At 36.0% G+C, this 22,605-nt stretch overlaps 2 protein-coding genes across 5 annotated transcripts in view; one reads left to right on the top strand and one right to left on the bottom strand.

The window, feature by feature from the left end:
• Brca2 (BRCA2 DNA repair associated) overlaps positions 1-11,668 on the bottom strand; it is a 76,301-nt gene extending 64,633 nt beyond the window's left edge. For all 4 annotated transcript variants that reach the window (XM_077792285.1, XM_077792289.1, XM_077792295.1 and 1 more), the window contains exons 1-6: positions 11,602-11,668; positions 9,068-9,304; positions 1,913-2,021; positions 1,296-1,345; positions 1,162-1,202; positions 845-956 (exon numbers count right to left, since the gene is read on the bottom strand). In XM_077792285.1, the coding sequence (XP_077648411.1) occupies positions 845-956; positions 1,162-1,202; positions 1,296-1,345; positions 1,913-2,021; positions 9,068-9,304; positions 11,602-11,668 (616 nt within the window). The remainder of the gene's footprint in view (positions 1-844; positions 957-1,161; positions 1,203-1,295; positions 1,346-1,912; positions 2,022-9,067; positions 9,305-11,601) is intronic.
• Positions 11,669-14,789: 3,121 nt separating this feature from the next.
• Positions 14,790-22,373, top strand: Zar1l (zygote arrest 1 like). Its single transcript, XM_026414534.1, has 4 exons — positions 14,790-15,431; positions 15,949-16,041; positions 17,511-17,585; positions 22,230-22,373. The coding sequence occupies exons 1-4, from the start codon at positions 14,790-14,792 to the stop codon at positions 22,371-22,373; spliced, it is 954 nt and encodes a 317-aa protein (XP_026270319.1).
• The last annotated feature ends 232 nt before the right edge of the window (positions 22,374-22,605 follow it).

The following is a 22,605-nucleotide window of genomic DNA, read 5'->3' as shown; positions in this document are numbered from 1 at the left end:
AATACTTGTGAACACTGTATTTAATCACATTTATGCACATTTCTTTAAACTTATATTTACTTAATCTTATTTTTTTTTACTTAATCTTATAAAATTAAAAAAGAATGTTCATATCCTCTCTTATTAAGTTGCTACTTGCCAAATCTTGGCATTTAGAGATATTAACCTGCTTTGTAATAGGAAATACTTCCAGATCCTGGTAAATTAAAGACATTATTAATTCATTCACTGACCCATTTAGTCAACACTGTTAAATTTCTGAAAAGTACTAATGTCATATTCAAAATATACTCATTTCCTTCAAGATTTGCTGAATACCGACTACTTGCCAAGAAACTATGGTGAGCACATACAGAGTTTACTAGAGTCCAATGGATGGATAAAAACATTTTAAAATCACATAGCAGTATGATTACAATTGTAAAATTTAAGAATTCAGTTTAGTACAACTATCAATATAGATCTGAAGAACAGATTTAAGTTAGAGGGAGCAAAGCTTATTTAGTGCTTATTTTAGTGTTTTAATATCCAGAGTATCCAAATTATTTGTTAAAAAAATCACAATTACATAAAATAATAGCTCTAAAATGCTAATATGTATAGGTAAATGAGTTTTATGAAATACTATACATTAATACAGGGATAAAAAATAATGCTCAACTCTCACAGAACAGCACTTGTAATTTATTCCACTTTACAACTAAATAATTTTATCGAATAATTATCAAAGAAAGTATCATCTAATATTTTCTTTTTATGCTTTCTTCTTAACAGAAGCATTAGAGATGACAATTTTTCAGTCTCATCTACCTTTTCTTTTATATAATACATTTGCTAGTATTACCTATGAGCACAGTAGAACTAAGGGTTGGTGGTGTAGCTAAAGAACTTGACCAAGACATATCAGGATCCACCTCAGCTCCTAGACTTTCAGAAATATGTTTTGGTGTCTGACCCTAGAAAGAAATACAATAGTTTATTTCATAGAAACATGCAGATGATTAAGAAATTTTTCCATGCATTTTTTTTAAATTATCATTTACTGAATACCTATGTGAGGCAATATGCAAGGTAAAGATCTGTAAATTTCAGGGCAGAGGTCTGATGTCACCGTCAAATTCTCAAACAATACACTGTAAGTAAACCAAACAGACTAATTACCTTCACAAGCTTTGGCGTATGAAATAAACTTCCACATACCACTGAAGTAAAAAAGAAAAAGAGAAATTTATCATATTTTATTTTTATTAACATTTCTGTTATTTAAACATAAAAAGTCTTGTTTTTAATCATACCTGGCTTCTCTCTCTGTGGTGTTACACGTGTACATTGTAGAGCAAGGGGACTAAAAATAAAACAAATTCCCTCAGGTAATTTAAAACAATGGCAAAGAGACAAAACACTACCTAATAATATTTTTTTTAAAAAAAGACTCTCAGACATATCAATTGCTAGAATTATAGTATTTTAAAATATTTTATACCACTTTTTAGGAAGTAAATTCTCTTACGAAGAATTAAATAACCATTAAGTTAGATTATAAATGCCCATTTACAAGCTCCTAGGAATTGTGTATTTTGAACTTAAAAATTATATAAAGTAAATCATACTCCCTGCCAAAGATTCAAAGCATACAAATAATTTAAATTGGTGTTTCAAGGACTTACAGATTTTTATCATTAATAATGTTGTTAAAAAGTCACCAGAATATACACAAAACTAGCCAATCTATTACAAGGAAAACAAATGTTTCTAATGTAAAAATTATTTAATTAAAGGAAACAAACTAAGAGACAATTTACAGAAATTCCTCAGCCAAAATATAGGATAAAAATTAGATTTGTTTCCATGAATCTAATACATGTAGGAAAATGCTTCCTGCAAATATTTAAATATAACAACTTCATCATACCTTTCACTAAGACAAGAATTTAGAGGAGGACTGGTAACATCATTTTCTTGGCCCACTTTAGCTCTCATTGTGTGACGACTTTTACGTTCGCTATTAGTAATATTCTTTCCTAAAACAGTACAATAATTTGGTGAGGTTGTATACACTCTGGATTTTGAATTTTCATATCCTGGAAATACCAAAACCAAAAAGTCTCATCCATACTGAGAAGTACAATGTATAGGGAGCTGATTCCCCCCAAGAAGGTATGTCTCAAGGGATGTCTTCCCCATTCAATAACCATTCAATTATATTAAACACATAATATGCATAAGATCCTTTGGGTGATCCATTTCAGGACACAGCTTTAACCTTACAGAGTTCATAACTGAGAGGAATTTTTTAAAATGTACACAAGTGGAACACAAAGTGGAAAGTGATATGTTCTACTATTTAGTTTCCACACTACCATTGTATCATGGAGGACAAAGTTAAGGGAAAGGACCTTAATTGAAAACTACCAAGGTATCAAATCTGACCACATCATACTTTTGCTGAAGATATCTGAAATCAAGTTCAAATCCTGTAACAAAACTCCATTGTAACAAGGCCTTTCATGATTTGACTTTGTTTTGTATTTTTGTGCGGGGGATTGAATCCAGGTACTCCACCACTCAGCCATACTCCAGCCCAATTTACTTATTTTTTACAATGCCATTCTTTCACACTCTAACTTTTTAGTTGTATCTAACCATTTGCAATTCTTAAATGTTTCTCTTTTACTTTTAACCTGGAATATTCTTTCAGGCTTCAATTTAAAAACTATCTTCTAAAAAATTTCTGTGGTCTCTCATATGTTCACCAAAGGGTATACACAATTTAGTATGCTCTATTCTTATTTCCTTCATTATGCCCATGAGCTCCTTGTAGTAGACATTATCACACATTGCTAGCAACTACAATAATGTAATGCTTGATATGTCATGGGCACCAAGCAAATATTGGCTAAATAAATGAACTACAAGCTTTATAGAGAAAGTGAGCTGTAGGTAGCAAAATATAATATTTTATTCTTGATGAACACATCTACTTTCTAAGACAAGTAATATTCCAACAGGGTAGGTAGTTCTATCAATATCAAATCAATTCACACTTTTCAATAATGTATTATTTTCTTATAATGTATTAGACTACATTATTTTTGACTATCCAGAGCATGAAGTACACCTGTGGTTCTACTATACTGGTTATTAATGACTACAAATTTGGCACCCAAGGCATTTACTATAATTCTCAGGGGAAAAAAAATGCTTTCAAAAATAGTTCCTTTAACTGATCTTATATTATCTAACTTTGTAAGATCTTATATTATCTATCTTTGGTAAGGGGCTGTAGCTGTGGCTCAGTGGCACAGCACTCACCTAATATGTGTGAGGCACTGGGTTTTAATCCTTAGCACCACATAAAAATTAAACTGATAAAAGCATGCTGTCTACGTACAACTACAAAAAAAAGAACCTCTGGGAAAATAAGCTGTATATTATTAAAATAAAATGAATAACAAATTTATAACTATTTGTAGCAGTAAAATGTCTTATTCTCATTTTTCAAGTAACATGGAATAGACATAACCACTAGTAAACCAAAAGTACATGTAACTTAAAAACTCCACTTTGATAAAATATCCAACCTCCTCCTTTAATGAGCACTTTTAATTAAAGATATTAGAAAGTAGCCAAATCAAGTTTTGAAATTGATTTTTAAAATTAAGCCAAACACAAAATCCTACTACATACCTCCTAGCATGGCTAAAATTCAAAACATTGACAAGATGAAGTACTGAGGAGGATGAAAAATAGTATAAATACTTTGGATGACAGTTTGCAGTTTCTTACAAAAATAAACATACTGTTACCAGCAACCACACTTTTTGGTATGAACCCAAATGAGTTGAACACTTTTATCTGCACATGAATGTTTGTAGCAATTTCTTTCATAATTGCAAAAGTTTGGAACCAAGATATCCTTCAATAGGTGAATGAATAAACAAATTGTGCATTCAAACACTGGAATATTATTCAATATTAAAAAGAAATGGAGGGGGTAGAGAGCTGGCCTATCATGTGTAAGGCACTGAGTTCAATCCTCAGCACCATATATAAATAAAATAAAGGAATTGTGTCCATCTACAACTAAAAAAAAAAAAAAAAATGGAGCATGCCTGTAATTCCAGCAACTTGCAAGACTGAGGCATTCCAGAGGATCACAAGTTCAAAGCCATCCCCAGCAACTTAGTGCGAGGTCCTCAGCAACTTAGTGCGAGGTCCTCAGCAACTTAGTGAGACCCTGTCTCAAAATAAATTAAAAAGAAAAAAGAAATAGAAAACCTTAAATGAATATTGCAGATATAGAAGCCCATATAAAAAGGGTATATTCTATAATTCCAACTACAGTCTCTCAGTATCTGCAGGGGATTAGTTCTAGTATCTTCAATAGATAATAATATCTAAGGATGCTCCAGTCCCTTGTATAAGATAGCATTAAATTTGCATATAATCTAGGTCTATCCTCCTGTATACTTTAAATCATCTATAGATGACTTTTTTTTTTTCCTCTTTGGTAGTACTAGGGGTTGAGTCTGGCTAAATTGCTGAAGCTGACTTCAAATTTGCAACACTCTTGCCTCTGCCTCCCAAGTAACTGGGATTACAAGCATGAGACACTGCACCCAGCAACAGATGTCTCATAATTCCTAATACCATGAAACACTATGTAGTCAGTTGTTATACTGCGTTGTTTAGGGAATAAGGACAAGAAAAATAATTTTCATGTGCTCATGTTTTTAAAAAAAAGTATTTTTTAGTTGCAGTTGGACACAATACCTGTATTTTTATGTGGTGCTGAGGATCGAGCCCAGGTCCTTGAATGTGCTAGGCGAGCGTTCTACCGCTGAGCCACAACCCCAGCCTCAACATGTGTTCAATTTTAAAATCAATATTTTCAATTCACAGTTGGTTGATCTGTGCAGGCAGAACCAGTGGATAGAGAAAGGTGACTATACACAACATCTAGGAGCGAAAATTACAGAGACAATAAAAATATCAGTGGTTGCCAGGGATTTGGAAGAAGGAAGGGATGGAAAGTGGAGCATAGGGGTTTTTAGGGTAGTGGAACTATTCTGTATGATACTGTAATGGTGGATGGATGATATTATACACACATGGCAAAATCCATATACATGTTTTACATATATATATATATATATATATATATATATATATATGTCAAAATCCATAGCACTATACAACACAAAGGGTAAATAAAACCTAATATAAACTAAAGGCTTTGATTAATAATAATGTATCAATATTGGTTTAGGAATGAAAAGACCACACAGCTCTAAGTTTAAAAAAAAAAAAGGACCAGGGGAAAACAAGTTCATACCCAAATAAACATTTCCTAAATAATTTGAGAAACTCATGCTGAAGAGTGACAGGATAAATGCATATGTCTTATATTTTTATGCAAAAGAAAGGGCTACTGAGATGCAGAAATAGCACACTTCCTCAGGGAACTTTGGGGATAATTAGTTTTTTAAATAAGCAGGCTTTTGAATGGATGTAATTTGAACTCAATTCATTTGAGTTCATACCAAAGAGTGTGTTGCTGGTAATAGTATGTTTATTTTTATAAAAAACTGCAAAGGGTCTTCCAAACTATTTATACCATTTTGCATTCCTATCAGCAGCAAGTAAACATTCTTGTTACTCACATCGGCACCAGCACTTGGTGTTGGATTTTAGCTCTTCCAGGAAATGTGTGGTGGTATTTCATGATTGGTTTAACTGAACAAAGTTAAAAAACATAGCTTAAATCTACTGCTCTTAGATTTCAAATATAAATTTAAAGTAAATTTAAAAGCAAAAGGTTTTGAAAGACTATAGTCAGCAGAATTATTTATGTATTATAACCTGTAAAAAGTTAACTCCTAGGCTGGGGTTGTGGCTCAGCGGTAGGTAGAGCGCTTGCCTAGCATGTGCAAGGTACTGGGATCAATTCTCAGCACCACATACAAATAAACAAAATAAAGGTGCATCAACGACTTTAAAAAAAAAAAAGAAAAAGTTAACTCCTAGCTGGATTCAGTGATATACACCTGTAATCTTAAAAAGGTAGGACGCTGAGGCAGGATTGCAAACTCAAGTCAGCCTCAGAAACAGTGGGTCCGCATCTCAAAAAAACAAAACAAAACCAAGAAAAAGAAAAAAGGCTGGGATATAGCTCAATGCTAGAGTGCCCTGATTTTAATTTCTAGTTACCACCCCTCCCCAAAGTTAACTCCTCAGCAGTTGGTTCACAGTGGTTTTATTAATTCATTCCAATCCTCCCCAGATTATAGACAGACCAATTCTAGCAGGTTACAATTAGAAAATTAACCACTGATTTGTGGATTCAGCAAAAACTGTTTTATGGAGTTTTTCCTGAGCACACTAGACAGATGGCTGCTCATTTAGTACTCCACACATGCTTGTATTATATCATATCACATATTGTATTTATATAGGTTGACAGTCTAGGAGTCAAAGGACATCTCAATCATGTTTGTACCTGGCAAACTGCCAGGCACAAGTAAGCACTGTCCTTGTGGAATGGATAATTCCCTTTTCATTGTCCTCTTCTATATTTCACCTAATAAATATCCCCTAGAGCTCTCTCCTGGCCCTCATCATACTTACTAATTTTCTCACTATGACTATATTACTTTCCAAACAAATAGCTGATTTTGACGACTCTGTCTTTCCCTACTTTCAGCCTTGCATTCCCAAAAGCCTGCAGTTTGTCTCTACCTTATTATCCCACTACTGTCTCCAACTCTACTTCAAAATTCAATTTCATCCTTTTAAACTTTTCCTTTCTAAGTCTACTTTTCCTCAAACTTTCATTTCTACAAATGTCACCACTACATTCTTGGTTTCTTACGTCATGCTCTACCCTATGATTTGTTCCTTTTTGACTTCTCTTATCTAGGCTGCTATAGAGTCCTATAGTTTCTATGTTCTGTATCTACTTTTACAGCTACTAAAGTAGCTTTGCCTTATTTTGGGGGGTTACATTGCAAGACTGCCAGTGGATATTTAAAACCTTGGATAATATCAAGCTCTATATAAACTTTGTGTTTTCCTACAGGTATACATCTAAGATAAAGTTTAATTTAATTTATAAGTTAGGTACAATAAAAGATTAAGAACATAATAATAAAACAATTATTACAATATACTGTGAGGAAAGTTATATGAATGTGGTCCCTCTCCCTCAAAATCTTATTGTACTACACTCATCCTTGTGATGCTATGAGATGACATAATGCCTATGTGATGATGAAATGTCATAGGCACTATGATGTAGCATAGGCTACTATGTAAGATTATTTGAAAATACGCATTATTAGGGCACATTAGTTGATCAGTCACTGAGACAGCTACCCAGTGACTAAGAGGGCAACACACATAGTGCAGATACACTGAACAAAGGGATGATTAATGTCCTGGAGAGGGAGGTGCAAGATTTCATCGTATTGCTTAGAATGGTGCACAATTTAAAACTTATGAATTGTTTATTTCTGTAATTTTCCATTTAATATTTTCAGAGTGCAGTTGAAATTGGGCAACTGAAACTGAGGAAAGTGAAACCATGACTATGAGGGGACTACTATCCTAATTCAGCACTAATATCCATCACCTGAACCATTATATGTTTCCTAACTGATCTTCCTACCACCAATCTTCCCTTTCCATAAAAGCACCCCAGGTAGCTTAAAAGATAGAGATTCATTCCCAGAGATTCTAATTCAAAAGGCTCAGAGTAGACTGAGCACGGTGGGCGCATGTCTGTAATCCTATTGACTCAGGAGGGTAAGGCAGGAGGATTGCAAGTTCAAGGTCAGCCTCAGCAACTTAAAGAGACTTTGTCTCAAAATATGAGATAAAAAGGGCTGGGGATGCAACTCAGTGGTAAAGTGCCCCTGGGTCCAATCCCCAGTATCAAAAAAAAAAAAAAAAAAAAAAAATTCAGAGTAGAGCCTGGAATGTACTCTTTCAGTTAGCATTCAAGAAGATTCTGATGGTCAAGTCATCACATTTTGAAAAAACATTATCTTCAAAGACTGCTGCCAGATTATTCAACTTTCTAAAGCAAAATTAATATTCATTCTACAAATATGTACTATATGTATATCACTTTGTAGCCAAAGACATAAGAAAAATTTTGCCTGTTACCTATAATCCCTCTGTATATATACTTCTAGGGCCATGAATTTCTCTTTCAAGGCACATATCACACATATCATTGATGTATGTCTCTTTCACTAGAGGTTCAGTGAGGGCAGACAGGGACTATTTCTCAAAAGCAGAGATAAATAAGCCAAGATCTGAAAAATGAATATGTAAATTATCTAGAGAAAAAGTAGGAAGTTGCAGGCAGAAGGAACATTATGTATAAAGAACCAAAGAGTTTAACTTTCCCCAATTCTATTTTTTCTTTCTTCTCAATTTTCACTGTACTTTTTAAATATTTCTCTTTCAGTATATACCACAGTCAAGCTTATACTACACTTTATCTGTGCACTATTTATTCTATTATAAAGTAATATTCCAAAGAAAGGGAAAGTGACTTACTCATGTCATGCAGGTAACAAATATTTGAACGAGTGGATGAATCATCATATTACATAATTGCTTGGAAACATGTGGCATCTAGGCTGAGGAGTCTGCTACCAAATTAAAATATACTTACACCAAATTGATAAAAGATAATTTTCTTTGTCCTATTATAGTATGCAGAAATAGTTTAGTTTTATTAACATCAAACCTAGTCTTAGGGTTTTTTTTTTTTTTTTGTACGTGAAAGGCATAATTCAGCAAAGTTCAGTTGGCAAGATGTATTAATTAAAGGAGGGAGGAAAAGAAACATTAAGTACCTTAGTTATTTCACTTAATCCAAACCTATTAGGTATTATATTCATTATCTCCATTTTTCAGGTAAGGAAAGTGTGGCCAGACAGGTTAATGTATACAACATAATACGGTTAATGACAGACCTAAGATTTTTTAAAATGTAGTTTTGCCTGAATTCCTAGTTCCTATTTTTTTTTTTTAAACCAGTCTACATATTACTTACCCAAGTCTGATCTATACTTACCTAATTCTTGTAAAGGAGATTGAATTTGACCTTGATCTTTGAATATTATTGGAGTTGAAGCCAATTGGTGATAAGAGAGTTTCCTCTGTGGTGTTTTAAATAAGCTTGGTTCATAACTGTGGGTTTTATATTCTGATTCTTCTGCAGGTTCAGAATTATAGAGTGAAGCTTCTGAAGAAAGTTCTTCAAACCAATTAAGGCTTATTGGTCCTAAATCTTTAAGGAAAATAAAATCCTGTCTTAGTTTTAATCTATGACCCAGAAAAACTTATGAATCAGTAAAGTTATAATTTAAAAAGGACATTTGAAATTCCAACTGCAGATTATATTTTGCATTTCATAGTAACTAAACAAGATTACTAAGATCATCAGTCATTCTCTTGTATATCTGCATAGAGTAATAGTGCACTAAAATTATAAAGAGCTAGCACTTAACTATGTTAACTTTTATTTTATCCATTTAATTTTTATTTATTTTCTACCTTACTATTCACAATTCAGAATTAAAAATCATTCATAGTAAGAATGTATTCCACAGACAAAATTCAAGTATGACTACATAAGCATATATGGCATATCTATGCATAAAAGAAACACAAAGACTCTCAATTAAAATGGGAAAAAAGATTCTCTCTTACACGGAAATAACACTTCTATTATCATCTATCCATCCTATGCAGTAGCAGTTCTCATGATGCAAGAGGTTCAATTGGTTAAAACTAGCTTCATAATAATATTAGGCATCATTTGCCTTTTTCATGATGTTGACATCTGATTTGAGTCAGTGGCACCAAACTTATACTAGCAGTCATTGTATTTCTTACTACCATAAGGAATATTAAAGAAAAAAAGAAAAAGCCATTTTAACTTAATGTCCTATAAGGCACCAAACTGTACTAGTAGTCATTATTTTAGTACCATAAGGATTTTTTAAAAAACATTTTTTTTAGTTGTAGCTGGACACAATGCCTTTATTTTACTTATTTTTATGTGGTGCTGAGGATGGAACCCAGGGCCTTGCACATGCTAGACAAGCGCTCTACCTCTGAGCCACAATCCAAGCCCCACCCAAGGATTTTTTTTAAAAAAGGCATTTTAACTAAAGACTATTCTAATGAAAAAGTAAAATTTATTAAAGTATAATCCTTTAGCCCATCTTTTTAATATTCTTTGAAAACAGAGGAACACGTATTGAGCACTTTTGCATAACTGAAGTCCACTGGTTGTTTAAAATAACACTTGTAGCCTGAGATCCCGTGGCTCAGCAGGCTGAGGCAGAAGGATTTTTGAGTTCAAAGCCAGCCTTAGCAACATCGAGGTACTAAGCAACTCAGTGAGACCCTGTCTCTAGATAAAATACAAAATAGGGCTGGGGATATGGCTGAGTGCTTGAGTGCCCTGGAGTTCAATCCCCAGTACCAAAACAAAACAAAACCACTTGTGGTGAATCATAAGCTGATGATAACTCTTTCCATGAAAAGTCATTTTTACTTGAAAGAACGACTAGCAAAAAAGTGATTCCAACTTGAATAGGATGGTAGACATTTTCTCACAAAGTGAGGTTTCACTTCAAGGAAAATAAGAGTTTACTGCCAGTTATAAAATATAAGATTTCAAATGAAAATCAGAATTTCTAGTGGCTCAGTGGTTGATTTCTTCCCAATCTTAAAAAGACTTTCTGTTAAGATCAATGGTGATATTAATGAGTGTGATTTTTTTTCATACTGCTTAATGTAGTATGTCAAAATCTAATCTAAACTACCAAGATCTTCCAAGTAACAATGGCAATGATTTTACAGAAGTATCTTTTAACTCTCTGGAAGATGTATCCAAAAAACAAGACAAATAAAGAAATACATACAAGTAACTAAAGACTATTAAAATTCCCCTTTTCCCAACTACCTAGCTGTTTGGGGTTGAATTTTATTCATACACTTCTACCAAAACTATGGACTGTAACAGATTAAATGCAGACATAGATACAAGAATCCAGCTATCTTCTATTAAGCCAAACATCAAAATGAACTGCAAAATGTAAAACAACCCACTCTTCTTTTTAAATCTTGTTTTATAAAATACATTTTTAATAAAAATTATATGATAATCTACAATGGGCATATTTTTGCTTTTAAGTGAATTAATAAATTCTCTAACTCTTACTAACTTCTAATATTATAAGGTTTTTGAGGGTCCTTGATCATTCCAAATTGCCTGAGGAGTACTAAAACAAAAAAAATTGACAATCTCTGCCTTCAAGTGGCATTATCAGCACTTCTGAATTGTTAGTAATATTTTAAAAGAATTCTTCCTATTGCTGCCAAGAGACCAGTCTCCCCATTTTCAACTAAGGGCTAACCAGTGAACAACTAGGTCATTAATAGGTATGACTCCAAAACTTAAGTCTAAAGTAAAACAGAGAATAACTAGATTCTTTTTAGCAAGCATTCATCTTTATTTATTTTTCTGAAAAACTCTGAGTGTAGTTTATGAAATTTTACAAAACCTAACAATACCTGCTTCGCTGCATCGCGTCTTAAAAATTTCAAAAAAAGTTGGCCTCTCTTTGGATCCAACAGGCATTTTTCTCTAAAATATTTCTCCAATGCTTGGTAAATAAGTCTGCAAAACAAAAGACCAAATATACTTAGAAGGGATGCATTCCTTCCTAAGTGACTGAAATAAAATCAGAAACGCCAGTAAGCTTGTCTAAAGTTACCTCCACCTTAGTCCAAACCACTAACACTAAGCACTTGAAAAGTGCAATAGTATGGCTCAAGAACAAGCTTTTTCACATTATCTAATTTAATTACGTTAATTAGACATGCGTCGCTAGTGGTTGCAGTTACAAATACCATTTGATAATTCCCAATCTGTAAATCTTCGGAAAATAGCAATTACTGGGGGTTACGTAAGGCAGATACAGAGTGCCCAAGAGAAATTTCACACCGGGACATCTAGCACACCTCGCAGGCAAGCCTGTCTTGTAAGGCCCAAAGGCGCGGACCGGCGTGGGGAATCAAAGTCCCAGGGAAGGTCCGGGGCTCGAATGTGCTGTGCAGGTATTGGCCTGGGAGACCACGTCGTTTCTCTCGGGCAGGGGTGGGGTCGGCAAAGACGGCGAGGGCAGAAGTCGCGGCTCCTACCCAGGACATGGGAGGCGCTCCCCCGCCACCCGCCGAACACAACCCCGTCCCCAGCCGACACCACTAACCCGCTCCAGTGATGCAGATGTTTTTTGGCTGGAGTAGACTGCAAAGAACTGCGCGCGCACCTAGACCACAAATCCGACCCCTCAGGCTCCTCCCCGGTGGCAAATTACCTCTCCAGTGGAGACCCGAGGCGCGCAAAACCAGCAGCCCCGCCTCCGCCTAGTTTCAGACGCTCGCGCCAAAAGTTCACTCTAGGCACGTGACGCGATGACGCCATGACGCTCCACGTAGCGTACGCAACACCCGGACGTCAGGCCGCGGCAGACTGCCCCGCCGCTTCTCACTACAGCCAAAGGGAGTTCCTAATTGGGTTTCAGAACAGTCGCTTGGAGTGCGTGTTTTCTTCATCAGAATACCAGACCTCCCAGCGTGGGCCACCCGCTCCTTGTCACGTCCCCTCTCCCTTCTCTCATGTTTAGGTGGTCACGTTTGGATAGGGTCTGGTTGGGACCTTGGAAAGGCACTTGTTCGCCCTAACAGAGCGGTGTTCCATTAGGGCCTGCCCCGCAAAGTACTCCGACCTTAGGAAAAAACGAGGTTGTGGTGACTCCAGAACAGCGTGGTAGTGGAAAAGACAGACACCTGAATTGACATTAATCTCAGTAGGCGTGCTGTTCAGGATCTCTGAGCAGTGTTTCCACTTCAAAAATTGTGAACCCGTCTTAAAGCATTCCAGCAATATTAGGTTATTTATTTCTGCGGGCTGTGGTAGTAATTTTTACATTTTTAGGATACTGATCATCCTCTTTTGTGCTCGTCTTTGCCCCAAAGTGTCCTAGAATACAGGAACCTGACCAGACTGAATTCGCAGGGTCTGTGACATGTTCAGTACAAAGCTTAAATCGGGTTTGTTGTGTGACCTAAAAACACTTAAGGAAGATGCTCATGCGCCTGGCCGCTTTTAGAAGGTGCTTGAACAGCAGTAGGCACCTTGGAAAAGGAAAAGAGCAAATTTTAGCCAGATGCAGTGGTTCGTGCCTGTAATTCCAGCGATTTGGGAGGTTGAAAGCAGGAAGATTCTAGGCCACCCTCAGCAATTTAGCAACACTCTGTCTTGAATAAATAAGCTGGGGCTGCAGCTCAGTGGTAAAGTACCCCTGGGTTCAATCTCCAATACCGGAAAAAAATAATTTAGTTGTATTTGATTATTTAGGTATCACTTTTAGTCTAATAATCCTTAGTTATAGCAGAATCCCTTGCTAATGCAGACAGGACTGGGAAACTGAAATAATTAAGTAACTTGCCTGGTAACAAGGCCCAAGTTTGAATTCAAGTCCATTTCATCTCATACACTTAAGTACATAGCAGTGAAAAAAAAACACCAAAAACTGCATTTACTCCACAGATGAAAACAATTTGCTTTTTTACCCTTCTCTGGGAGCAGGGAAATGGGTGTCTCACTGGGAATGGACTAATGAGAACCCTTGGTATATCACACCACTCTCTGAAATATATTTTCTCTCATAAACATACCACTGTAACTATGTTCCTTGTTCTGAAGTAATAGGGATTTGACGTTCATTAGATCTACCATAATATACTTCCTTTCTTGTATACTTCTAGTGCAGCTGCTCAGATAACTATTTCTATTTAATTTATTAATGCATTATTTTTTGAAATTTTTTTCATAAAAATTGTAATATGTACCACATATTTTAGTACACATAGACATATGATTACTGCAAGTCAAGCAATTCACATTCATCTCTCAGTTACCTTTTTTGTACATGTAGAAAGAGCACTAGAAATCTACTCTTAGCAGATTTAACTTTCTTTAACTTTCTACCTGTCTTATTTCATTCATTTAGCATAATGCCTCAAGATTTGTCCATGTGCTTGGAAATGGCAGGATTTTCTTTTTTTAAAGCTAAGTGATATTCCCTATTATATCACAATTTCTTTATTCATTCACCTGTCAACAGACAGGTTGTTTGCATAGCTTGATTGTTGAGAATAATTCAGCAGTGAACTTGGAGTGCAGGTATCTTTTTAAGATTCCTGACTTCATTTCCTTCGGGTATACACCAAAGTAGTGGGATTGCTGGATCAGATGATAATTCTATTTTTAATTTTTAAAGAAGTGCCATACTGTTTTACATAACGGCTGTACTAATTTACATCTCCATCAACAGTGCACAAGGGATCTATAAAATGGCCACTAGAGGAATAAATGAACGAAATTGCTAATTAAAGCATGTGTGTGAATAGTCAGAAATGAAAAACAGCTTTGAAAATGATTGAGGAATGGTGAATTGAAGAGGTTAGGGAAAAGCAATTAGGAATCAAGTGGCTATAGATCTCTGCAGGTAGGTTCATCAGCCCTCCTTTAATTTGGGTAATAGGTAGCAGCTCCTGTTAGATTCTGAAATAAATGGAGAAGCCAAGGATGAACCTGAACCAGCTTGACCAGGAAAAAGAAGGGGCCAGTAAAGGTGGAAGGCGAAAGGACACTAAACACAGGAGGATATTGAGTCTGAGCATCTGGTGAGTGGATGGAGCGCTTTGTCCGCCTTCCCTATGGCTTATACCAGGGCTATGGAAACCCACTGCCTTTGGGCCATCCGGCACTCTCGGGGCACAAACAGTTCGACTGGAGGCAAAGCATGGGTCCTCCTACTTTCCTGGCCAGGCCAGGGCTGCTGGTGCCAGCGAATGCCCCAGACTATTGCGTGGACCCTTACAAGAGGGCTCAACTTAAGGCCATTCTTGCCCAGATGAACCCCAACTTAAGCCTACGGCTGTGCAAAGCCAACACCAAGGAAGTGGGCGTGCAGGTGAGCCTACGGGTGGACAAGTCCGTGCAGTGCTCCCTGGGGCCTCGAACCCTGCGCAGCCGCTCCCCCTGGGACAGGCAACCAGTGACAACCTGGGGAGTACATTCGCCAGTGGTCAGCCGCAGGGGATTGAGCCTACTGCGGAAGGATGAAGAAGATGGGGAAAACAAGGCGCTTTCAGGCTCTGCAGAGAACAGTCAGCAGCCACCATCAACCCCAAGGTCAGAAGATGATGGGCAGGAGGAACTCCGAGGACCAGAGGAGTTGGGGCAGGAAGATGCAGTGTATCCTCAGGAAAGAAAGAACAGGCAGGTGCCAGGAGTTGCCGCTGCAGAGCCTCTCCGGAAGACCAACTTCCAGGTACACTTTCTCCTCCCTCTTCTTTAGTCCCTTGCCTCCCTCTCCTCTCTTACATTTCTGGGGCAATAAGAGCAAAGTCTTCTCTTGCTTCATCCTTTTATTTGGTCGGGGCGTTCTGAAAACATGTTTTACGTGGTCTGTGAGTTTTGCAAGTTTTTGTTAAAACACGGTGGCAAGCCTAACTTAAAACCAAAAATCTGGCCACTATTGCTTTTGGGAAGGAGTCAAGAGCTTCAACTCTGTGCAATATGAAGTCAGGTTTCATTTTGGGAGATTGTGCTGGTGGCACGGTGAAAAATGGAATGGGAAAAGTATGAACAACAACAGCAAGAAGAATCCTAGGGTAATCCTTAAAAGAGATGAGCCCTTAAATGAATGTAGTAGCATTGACATAGATATAAGTGACGTTAAGGAGGTAATTTTAAATTTTTACACAAAGCAATTAGCAAAAAAATAAATAAAATTATTTTTTTTCCCTCCAAAATATAGTAAAAGACTCCCACCCCCTTATTTTCAGTTTTTGGAACCCAAATATGGCTATTTTCACTGTAAAGACTGTAAGACCAGATGGGAGAGTGCTTATGTGTGGTGCATTTCTGGAACTAATAAGGTAAGTAAAAGTAAATGGGATATGACAGAAGAATGGGGTGGGCACAGATGTCAGTTGGAGGAAGGATCTGTTTCCAGTTGCAAGATGACTTTACAACCCTGTCTCAATCATCTTGGTATCCTGGGTGCAAAGCATGCTGTAAGCATTCAGTGACTGTTTGAATCAAACTAAATTCCACGGTCCACCTCTGTTCCTGAGCCATATCCTTGTGTTGTATGTGGTTTGGTAGTTTGGTTGGACAAAGTGTCAGGTTATTTAGAAGAACTATTTAGCTGGTGTATTTTGAACAGATTTGGCCTCTAGTTTGAGGAAATTTCCCGTTTGTCCACAAGGTGGGGCAATAAAAGAAATAACTTACGAAGGTAGAAAACTCCTAAAGAGATTTGCTTAGCTAAGACTGTGTATACACCCTACCCGCAATGGAGTTAATTCTCAACATTGAGATTGGGAATGACTTCACATTCTGTTCTGCATTTCTGGATTTTCATGAATATCACAGACTCTGATCATCATGGACCCTCATTTCAGAATGAGAACAGGATGCAGCTGAGTGGCTTCTGTTTTGCCTGGCCTCTGGGCTTCATTTGGCAGTCATTTATAGTGCGTCTATTGCATTAACTTATAAGAGCATCTGAGTTTGTGTTGCATGTTCAGATATGGCCTTTCTAGCTAAAGGCCTGTGGAGGGAGAGGGCAAAGAGGCACACTAAGACTTGAATGAAGACTTGTGTTTTCAGACTAGCCATTTACTGGACCCAGGAGGTAAATTTTAAACTAAAAGTCTCCTCTCTCGCTAGAAGAAAAAACATGGGTTTAATTCAGACATTCCAAGGCAGTAGAATACAAAGAACAACACAGTTGTCATCCTCAAGAAATTTATTCTGCTAGGAGTGATTTAGACAAGAATGCAGTTTGATGTGAGCAGTGGCACTCACAGGAGGCAACGATTAACCTGAGGGACAAATCATGATGCCCAAACAGGACTTTGAGGACAAAAAGGAGGAATTCACCAAATAGGGAGGAAATTTTGTACAGGAAAATGCACAAAACCTAGAAAATGGTACTGATGGGTAACCACAATAATTTACATTTCAAGTGGGGCAATACTGGAAAATGTAACATGTCAAGTGGCTTAAGTTGGGGTTCATTCAGAAGAAAGGCTTGGCCCACACAATGAATAAAACTATCATAACAGCTACTTTCTATTAGAGTCTCTATTAAGTATGTTATTGGGTGTTTGTCAGAAAAGAATAAGCAGTAGTATCCCAATTTTATAGTTAAGGAAAATTAGATTCATAGATTAAGAAAGGTGATGACCAGTAGCACTAGTAGAGCTTAGAACCCCAAGGGTAGAGGTTGGATAACGGCAAGGTGCAAGGTGAGGAAATGGCTTACTTTAATAAAAAACTAATAGCCTAGGAGATATATACCTATATCAGCTTGTACTTTAAACAACAAATTTCTTCTTAGGTTTATTTCAAACAACTCTGTTGTAAGTGCCAAAAGAGTTTTAACCCTTATCGAGTAGAAGCAATCCACTGTCAGGTAAGCACATGGAACAATTTCATTGTGTTTCTGTTTATCAACATGAAGCCTCTGTGGAAAATGTCAGGATTTAATGGAACTGCATATTAGCATAGGAATGTTAAGTTTTCATATATTTGAAATTTTATGATTAAATACTTGAGAAAAAGAAATAAAAGGAAAAAAGAAATAAAAGGCAAATCAGAATTTATGCTTTGTGGAAAAAAATGGGAAGGATTTACAATTTAAGTTTTCTTATGTGGTGTGTTTATGATGTATATGTTTTTCCTGAAATATCCTGTTTATAGTTAGAATGTAGTATTTTGATATGTAACTGTTAAGCTTGTACTGTGTGCCAAACTTTGGGCTAAGTGTTTAGCATGTGTTTTCTCCTGTAATTTAACCTTTGTGATTGGCATTCTCATTTTTTTAATAAATCAGAAAGTTAAATTGAATAACAGTAAATAACTTGCCCAAGGTTAGACTGGTTACTATTAGGATTGTGTTGGATTCCATGCTATATTTCATTGTGTGGAAAGTCACAGAACTAGTTGAGAGCTTGACTTACTATTAATTCCTTTTGAGTTTGGGGTGAGGGATAATATAAAACAGCCTAAAGGAAATCTGTCTTCAAGCTTTTCAGAGAAGTGTAAAATTATTTTCATAATTGGGAAGTTTTTTTACATTTTTGTTATGGAAATTAAATCCAGGGCCTTGTGCATGCTAGGCAAGTACTCTACAGCTGAGCTATCCTTAGCCCAAGAAGTTTTTTTTTTTCTAAAATAAAATCCTCTATTTTTCTATAATTTGGGTAAAAGAAATGACATTTTAAAAGCTAGTTTAAAATTTTCTAGGCTTGGATTTCCTAGTCTGAGATTCTTAGTCTACTTATGTTTAATAATATAAATATTTATAAAATCGGGTTTAAGGCTGGGAGTGGTGGCACATGCCTGTGATCCCAGCAATTTAGGAGGCTGAGGCATGAGGATAACAAATTTCAGACTGGCCTGAGTAACTTTGCAAGACCCCGTTCCAAATAAAAAAGAGAAAGGGCTGGGGATATAGCTCAGTGGTAGAGTACTCCAGGTTCAATCCCCAGTGCTGGGGTAAAAAAAAAAAAAAAGGTTTAAATACATTTTCTTACTATTTTTTCTATACTCCCCTTTCTTATTTTCACTTTTTTTTTTTTTTTTCCTTTCTGAGGATTGAACCACCCAGAGGCCCTTTACCACTCAGCTGCATCCCAGGATCTTTTTAAAATTTTTGAGACAGGGTTTCTCTATGTTGCTAAGGCTGGCCTTGAATTTACAATCCTCATACCTCAGCCTCCCAAATAGCTGGGATTAAAGGCATGCACCACTGTGCCTGGTTGGAGTAATTTTAAAAAATAATTTTCCAATTGATTATCTTGGAAGTTATTCGTTCCTTAAGGTTCTTCTGGTGGTTACTGTAGAAATGGCAACATGACTGATCAGAGACTAAATTAACTCTTCTTGCCAATGCAAAGAATTTAGCACTCTCAAATTCTATATCACTTCATCCTAATGTATATGCTGCAGTTGTGTATTTTAATTTTACCCATGTCTTCAACTTTGAGATATTATTTTACAAAGTCAGCATCTACTAGCTATGTATTTATCCTTTCTGTTGTCATTTGTATTTTTTTGTTTGTTTCTGGGATCACTTCTCTTTCACTTGGAGAATAGACTTTAATGTTTTCTTTAGTATAGGCATAAAGATGATAAATTCTATTTTGTCTGGATGTCTAAGAAGTTTTTGCTGGTATAGAAATTTCAGGTTGACAGTATTTGTGACTTTTAAAGTTCTGAAATTTCATTATTTCTATGAAGTTGGCTGCTCAGCTTCATTGTACTTCCCTTGAGGTAATCCCCCCCCTTTTTTAATTTGCTTGCTTTTAAAATATTTTTATAACAGTTTTACAACAATGAGCCTATTTATGGAGGTTTTGTGTATTTATCCTGCTTCTTGTCTCTGTAAAATGTTCCTTGAATATGTGGCTTGAAATTTTTCATCACTTTTGGAAAATTATCAGTCATTATGTTTTCAAATGTTATTTCTTCCATTCTCCCTCTTTTCCAATTATACATGTTAGACCTTATACTATATTCATGTCTGTTTCTTAAACTCTTTTCTGTATTTTCCTTGGCTTGTTTTTGCTTACTTCAGACAGGATATTATCTATTCAACTCTTCACCATTTATAATCTCAACTTTTTCCAATTTGTTAAACCTATTCATTGAGTTATCAGTTTCCGTTATTATATTTTTTGGTTCTAGAATTTTTGTTTATAAAAAAATAACTTCTAGATCTTTGGGAATGTTAGTCTTTCTTCCTTGAACATAGTAAGTTACTTTAAGATAGTTGTCAGATAATTCCATTAACTTAGTCCCCTATGAATTTATTGTTCTCTTTTTGATTTTCAAGTATGTTCTGTCTCCTCATGTACCTGGATATTTTTGATTGAGTGCTAGTATCACATGTGAAAGCCATGGTGATGATTTGTTACCTTTTGGAGAGGTTTTATATTTGCTTATGAAAGGCAGACAGACTAAAGTTGAGCTGATTTAAAGCTGAGATTTAGCACCTGTGACAGCGGGTCAATTTTGGTTCTTATTCTTCTGCTGAAGCCTTAAAGGGTCCTATACAATGTATGAGTTGCTTGGAGGCCTCTTCTATTCTGGTATATCTCTTAGCCTCATCAATTTGTTAATCCTCTTTTCAGCTTCTTATTATTAATATTTCATGATACCTTTTACATGCAGTATCGTTTGTACTTGCCTTTTGTAATAGATATTATTGATATTTTATAGGTCACAAGGCTAATTTCAATTAGATTGAATAACTTGCCCAAGATTAGACTAATAGACCTGTGATTGGATTCTATGGTGTCTTCCAGTGTTTAGAAAATCACAGAACTAGGTCAGGCCCAATGATGCATGCCTGTAATCCCAACAGCTCAGTAGGATGAGGCAGGAGGATTGCAGGTTCAAAGCCAGTCTCAGCAATTTGGTGAGGCCTTAAGCAGTTTAGCAAGACTCTGAAATACAAAAAAGGCTAAGGATGTGGCTTAGTGGTTAAGCACTCCTGGAGTCAATCCCTGGTGCAAAAAAAAAAAAAATCATAGAATTAGATGATGAATGTAACTTTCTATTATGGTCTTTTGAGATTAGGAGAGAAAAAAAATCCAAAACCAGTTTGAAGGAAACCTGCCTTTTAACATTTCCAGAAAAGTGTGACAGAGGTTTTTTTTTTTTTTTTTTTTTAAACCATTCCCATATGTCAGGTTTACCTCTATTCTGGATTTGCTTCTTTAATGCTTTGATAATTTTCCAAGCAGTTATTTTTTTAACGCAGTTTTTCTAGTTGTCCAGGAGGTTCAGTCAGAATTACCTAATCTACCATTAGAATAAACCATTATTTTATTGAACTTTTTCTCCCTTAAAAAGGAATTGTGATAATTATATGAATTAATTTATATAAAGTGCTTAGGACAGTGTGAGGCATACTATATTAGCTATTTGAGTATTCTTCCTTATAAGAAAATTCTAAGTAGAGAATGTGATTATACATAATATTTGACAAATCATATTTAAGACTGAAATAAAAATGCATACTTTTTACAGTATAAAAAGAAATATTGGGGCTGGGATTGTGGTTCAGTGGTAGAATGCTCGCATAGCACGTGCAAGGCCCTGGTTTTGATCCTCAGCACCACATAAAAATAAATAAATAAAATAAAGATACAGTTACAACTAAAAAAATAAATATTAAAAAATAAAAAGATAAATATTGACTAATTCTGTGTGGCTCTGGGATATGTGCAGTCTTTAGAGCAGTGATCATCAATTTCAGTGGTTGGCAGGGATAGGAAGGTGGACCGGGGGAGTTTGCCAGTCCCCATAAAACATAATTATTATTTTTTTAAATCGATGATCTTTGTGGGGTTTTAAAATTTTTTTTTAGTTGCAGTTGGACACAATACCTTTATTTTTTATGTGGTGTTAAGGATCGAACCCAGCATCTCGCACATGCTAGACAAGTGCTCTACCGCTGAGCCACAACTCCAGCCCCCAAACAGTTATTTATCACAAAACAGAATGTGTTAATGGTTGAAAGGCACTTTATTAAATCTTAGTAAAGATTGGGCATGTCTGGGAAGAAAAGAATTTGGCTTTCTCTAGAATATCCCTTCCCCTTAGTTTTAACAACCCAAAATATCTCCAAACCTGGTCAAATATCCCTTCACAGGTAAAAATCACCCCTAAATGAGAACTATTGCTCTAGCCTTATTAATGGTCTCATTTAGGTTATCAAATCACTTAGTACCCATGTACTGCTCCTTACCCTCACCTGGCTACATATACAAAATGACACAGGCACACTCTATAGAACTTTTTAACTCTTTTGTGTTATCTTGGTTGGCTCAGCAATATTCTTTTGAATGCATGGCATTCAATATTCTCTTTTAAGGCATGGCTTTTAAAGGGGTTTCAAGTGGTTTTGTACAGTTGGTCGTGGGCTTCTCATAGAACTGATGAAGATATGGGGGATTGGGGTAGTGAAAAGGTGCATTTCAATTTGAAGATTACACTTGAAACTCTAATTTGATAATTTAGTGTCCAAACTGTTCCTTGTTTTCTAAAGACCTGTTCAAAGTCTCGTTGTTCCTGTCCTCAAAAGAAAAGACACATTGATCTAAGGAGGCCTCATCGACAGGAACTGTGTGGTCGCTGCAAAGACAAGAAATTCTCCTGTGGCAATATTTACAGCTTTAAATGCATCATATGACAGGCAGTGTGGCTTGTGAACCCTTATAACTTACTGTGCTGTTTTCCTGTTTTGCAACTTGGCTCTGACTTGGCATTGAAAAATGGACTAGACTTTGTACTTTTTTGTAGGTTATATAACAATTGTACAATGTGAATAGAATAAAATAAATGCATATGAATTAGACCATGAAGTCAATTAATTGGTGATCCCAGAGTAAAAATACCAGTATGACATCTGGAAAAGGTAGAGA

The sequence above is a fragment of the Urocitellus parryii genome, chromosome 2 (assembly GCF_045843805.1).
Source record: "Urocitellus parryii isolate mUroPar1 chromosome 2, mUroPar1.hap1, whole genome shotgun sequence".
Taxonomy (NCBI): domain Eukaryota; kingdom Metazoa; phylum Chordata; class Mammalia; order Rodentia; family Sciuridae; genus Urocitellus; species Urocitellus parryii.
Note: the sequence above shows the minus strand (reverse complement) of the source record. Positions and strands in the feature narration are given on the sequence as shown.

What these genes read in the sequence shown, in the direction of transcription:
- Zar1l (XM_026414534.1), top strand. Translation starts at nt 14,790, where the DNA reads ATGGAGCGCTTTGTCCGCCTTCCCTATGGCTTATACCAGGGCTATGGA. An exon ending in TCCGGAAGACCAACTTCCAG is followed by an intron (nt 15,432 to 15,948) that starts GTACACTTTCTC and finishes CCTTATTTTCAG; the next exon opens with TTTTTGGAACCCAAATATGG. An exon ending in GCATTTCTGGAACTAATAAG is followed by an intron (nt 16,042 to 17,510) that starts GTAAGTAAAAGT and finishes ATTTCTTCTTAG; the next exon opens with GTTTATTTCAAACAACTCTG.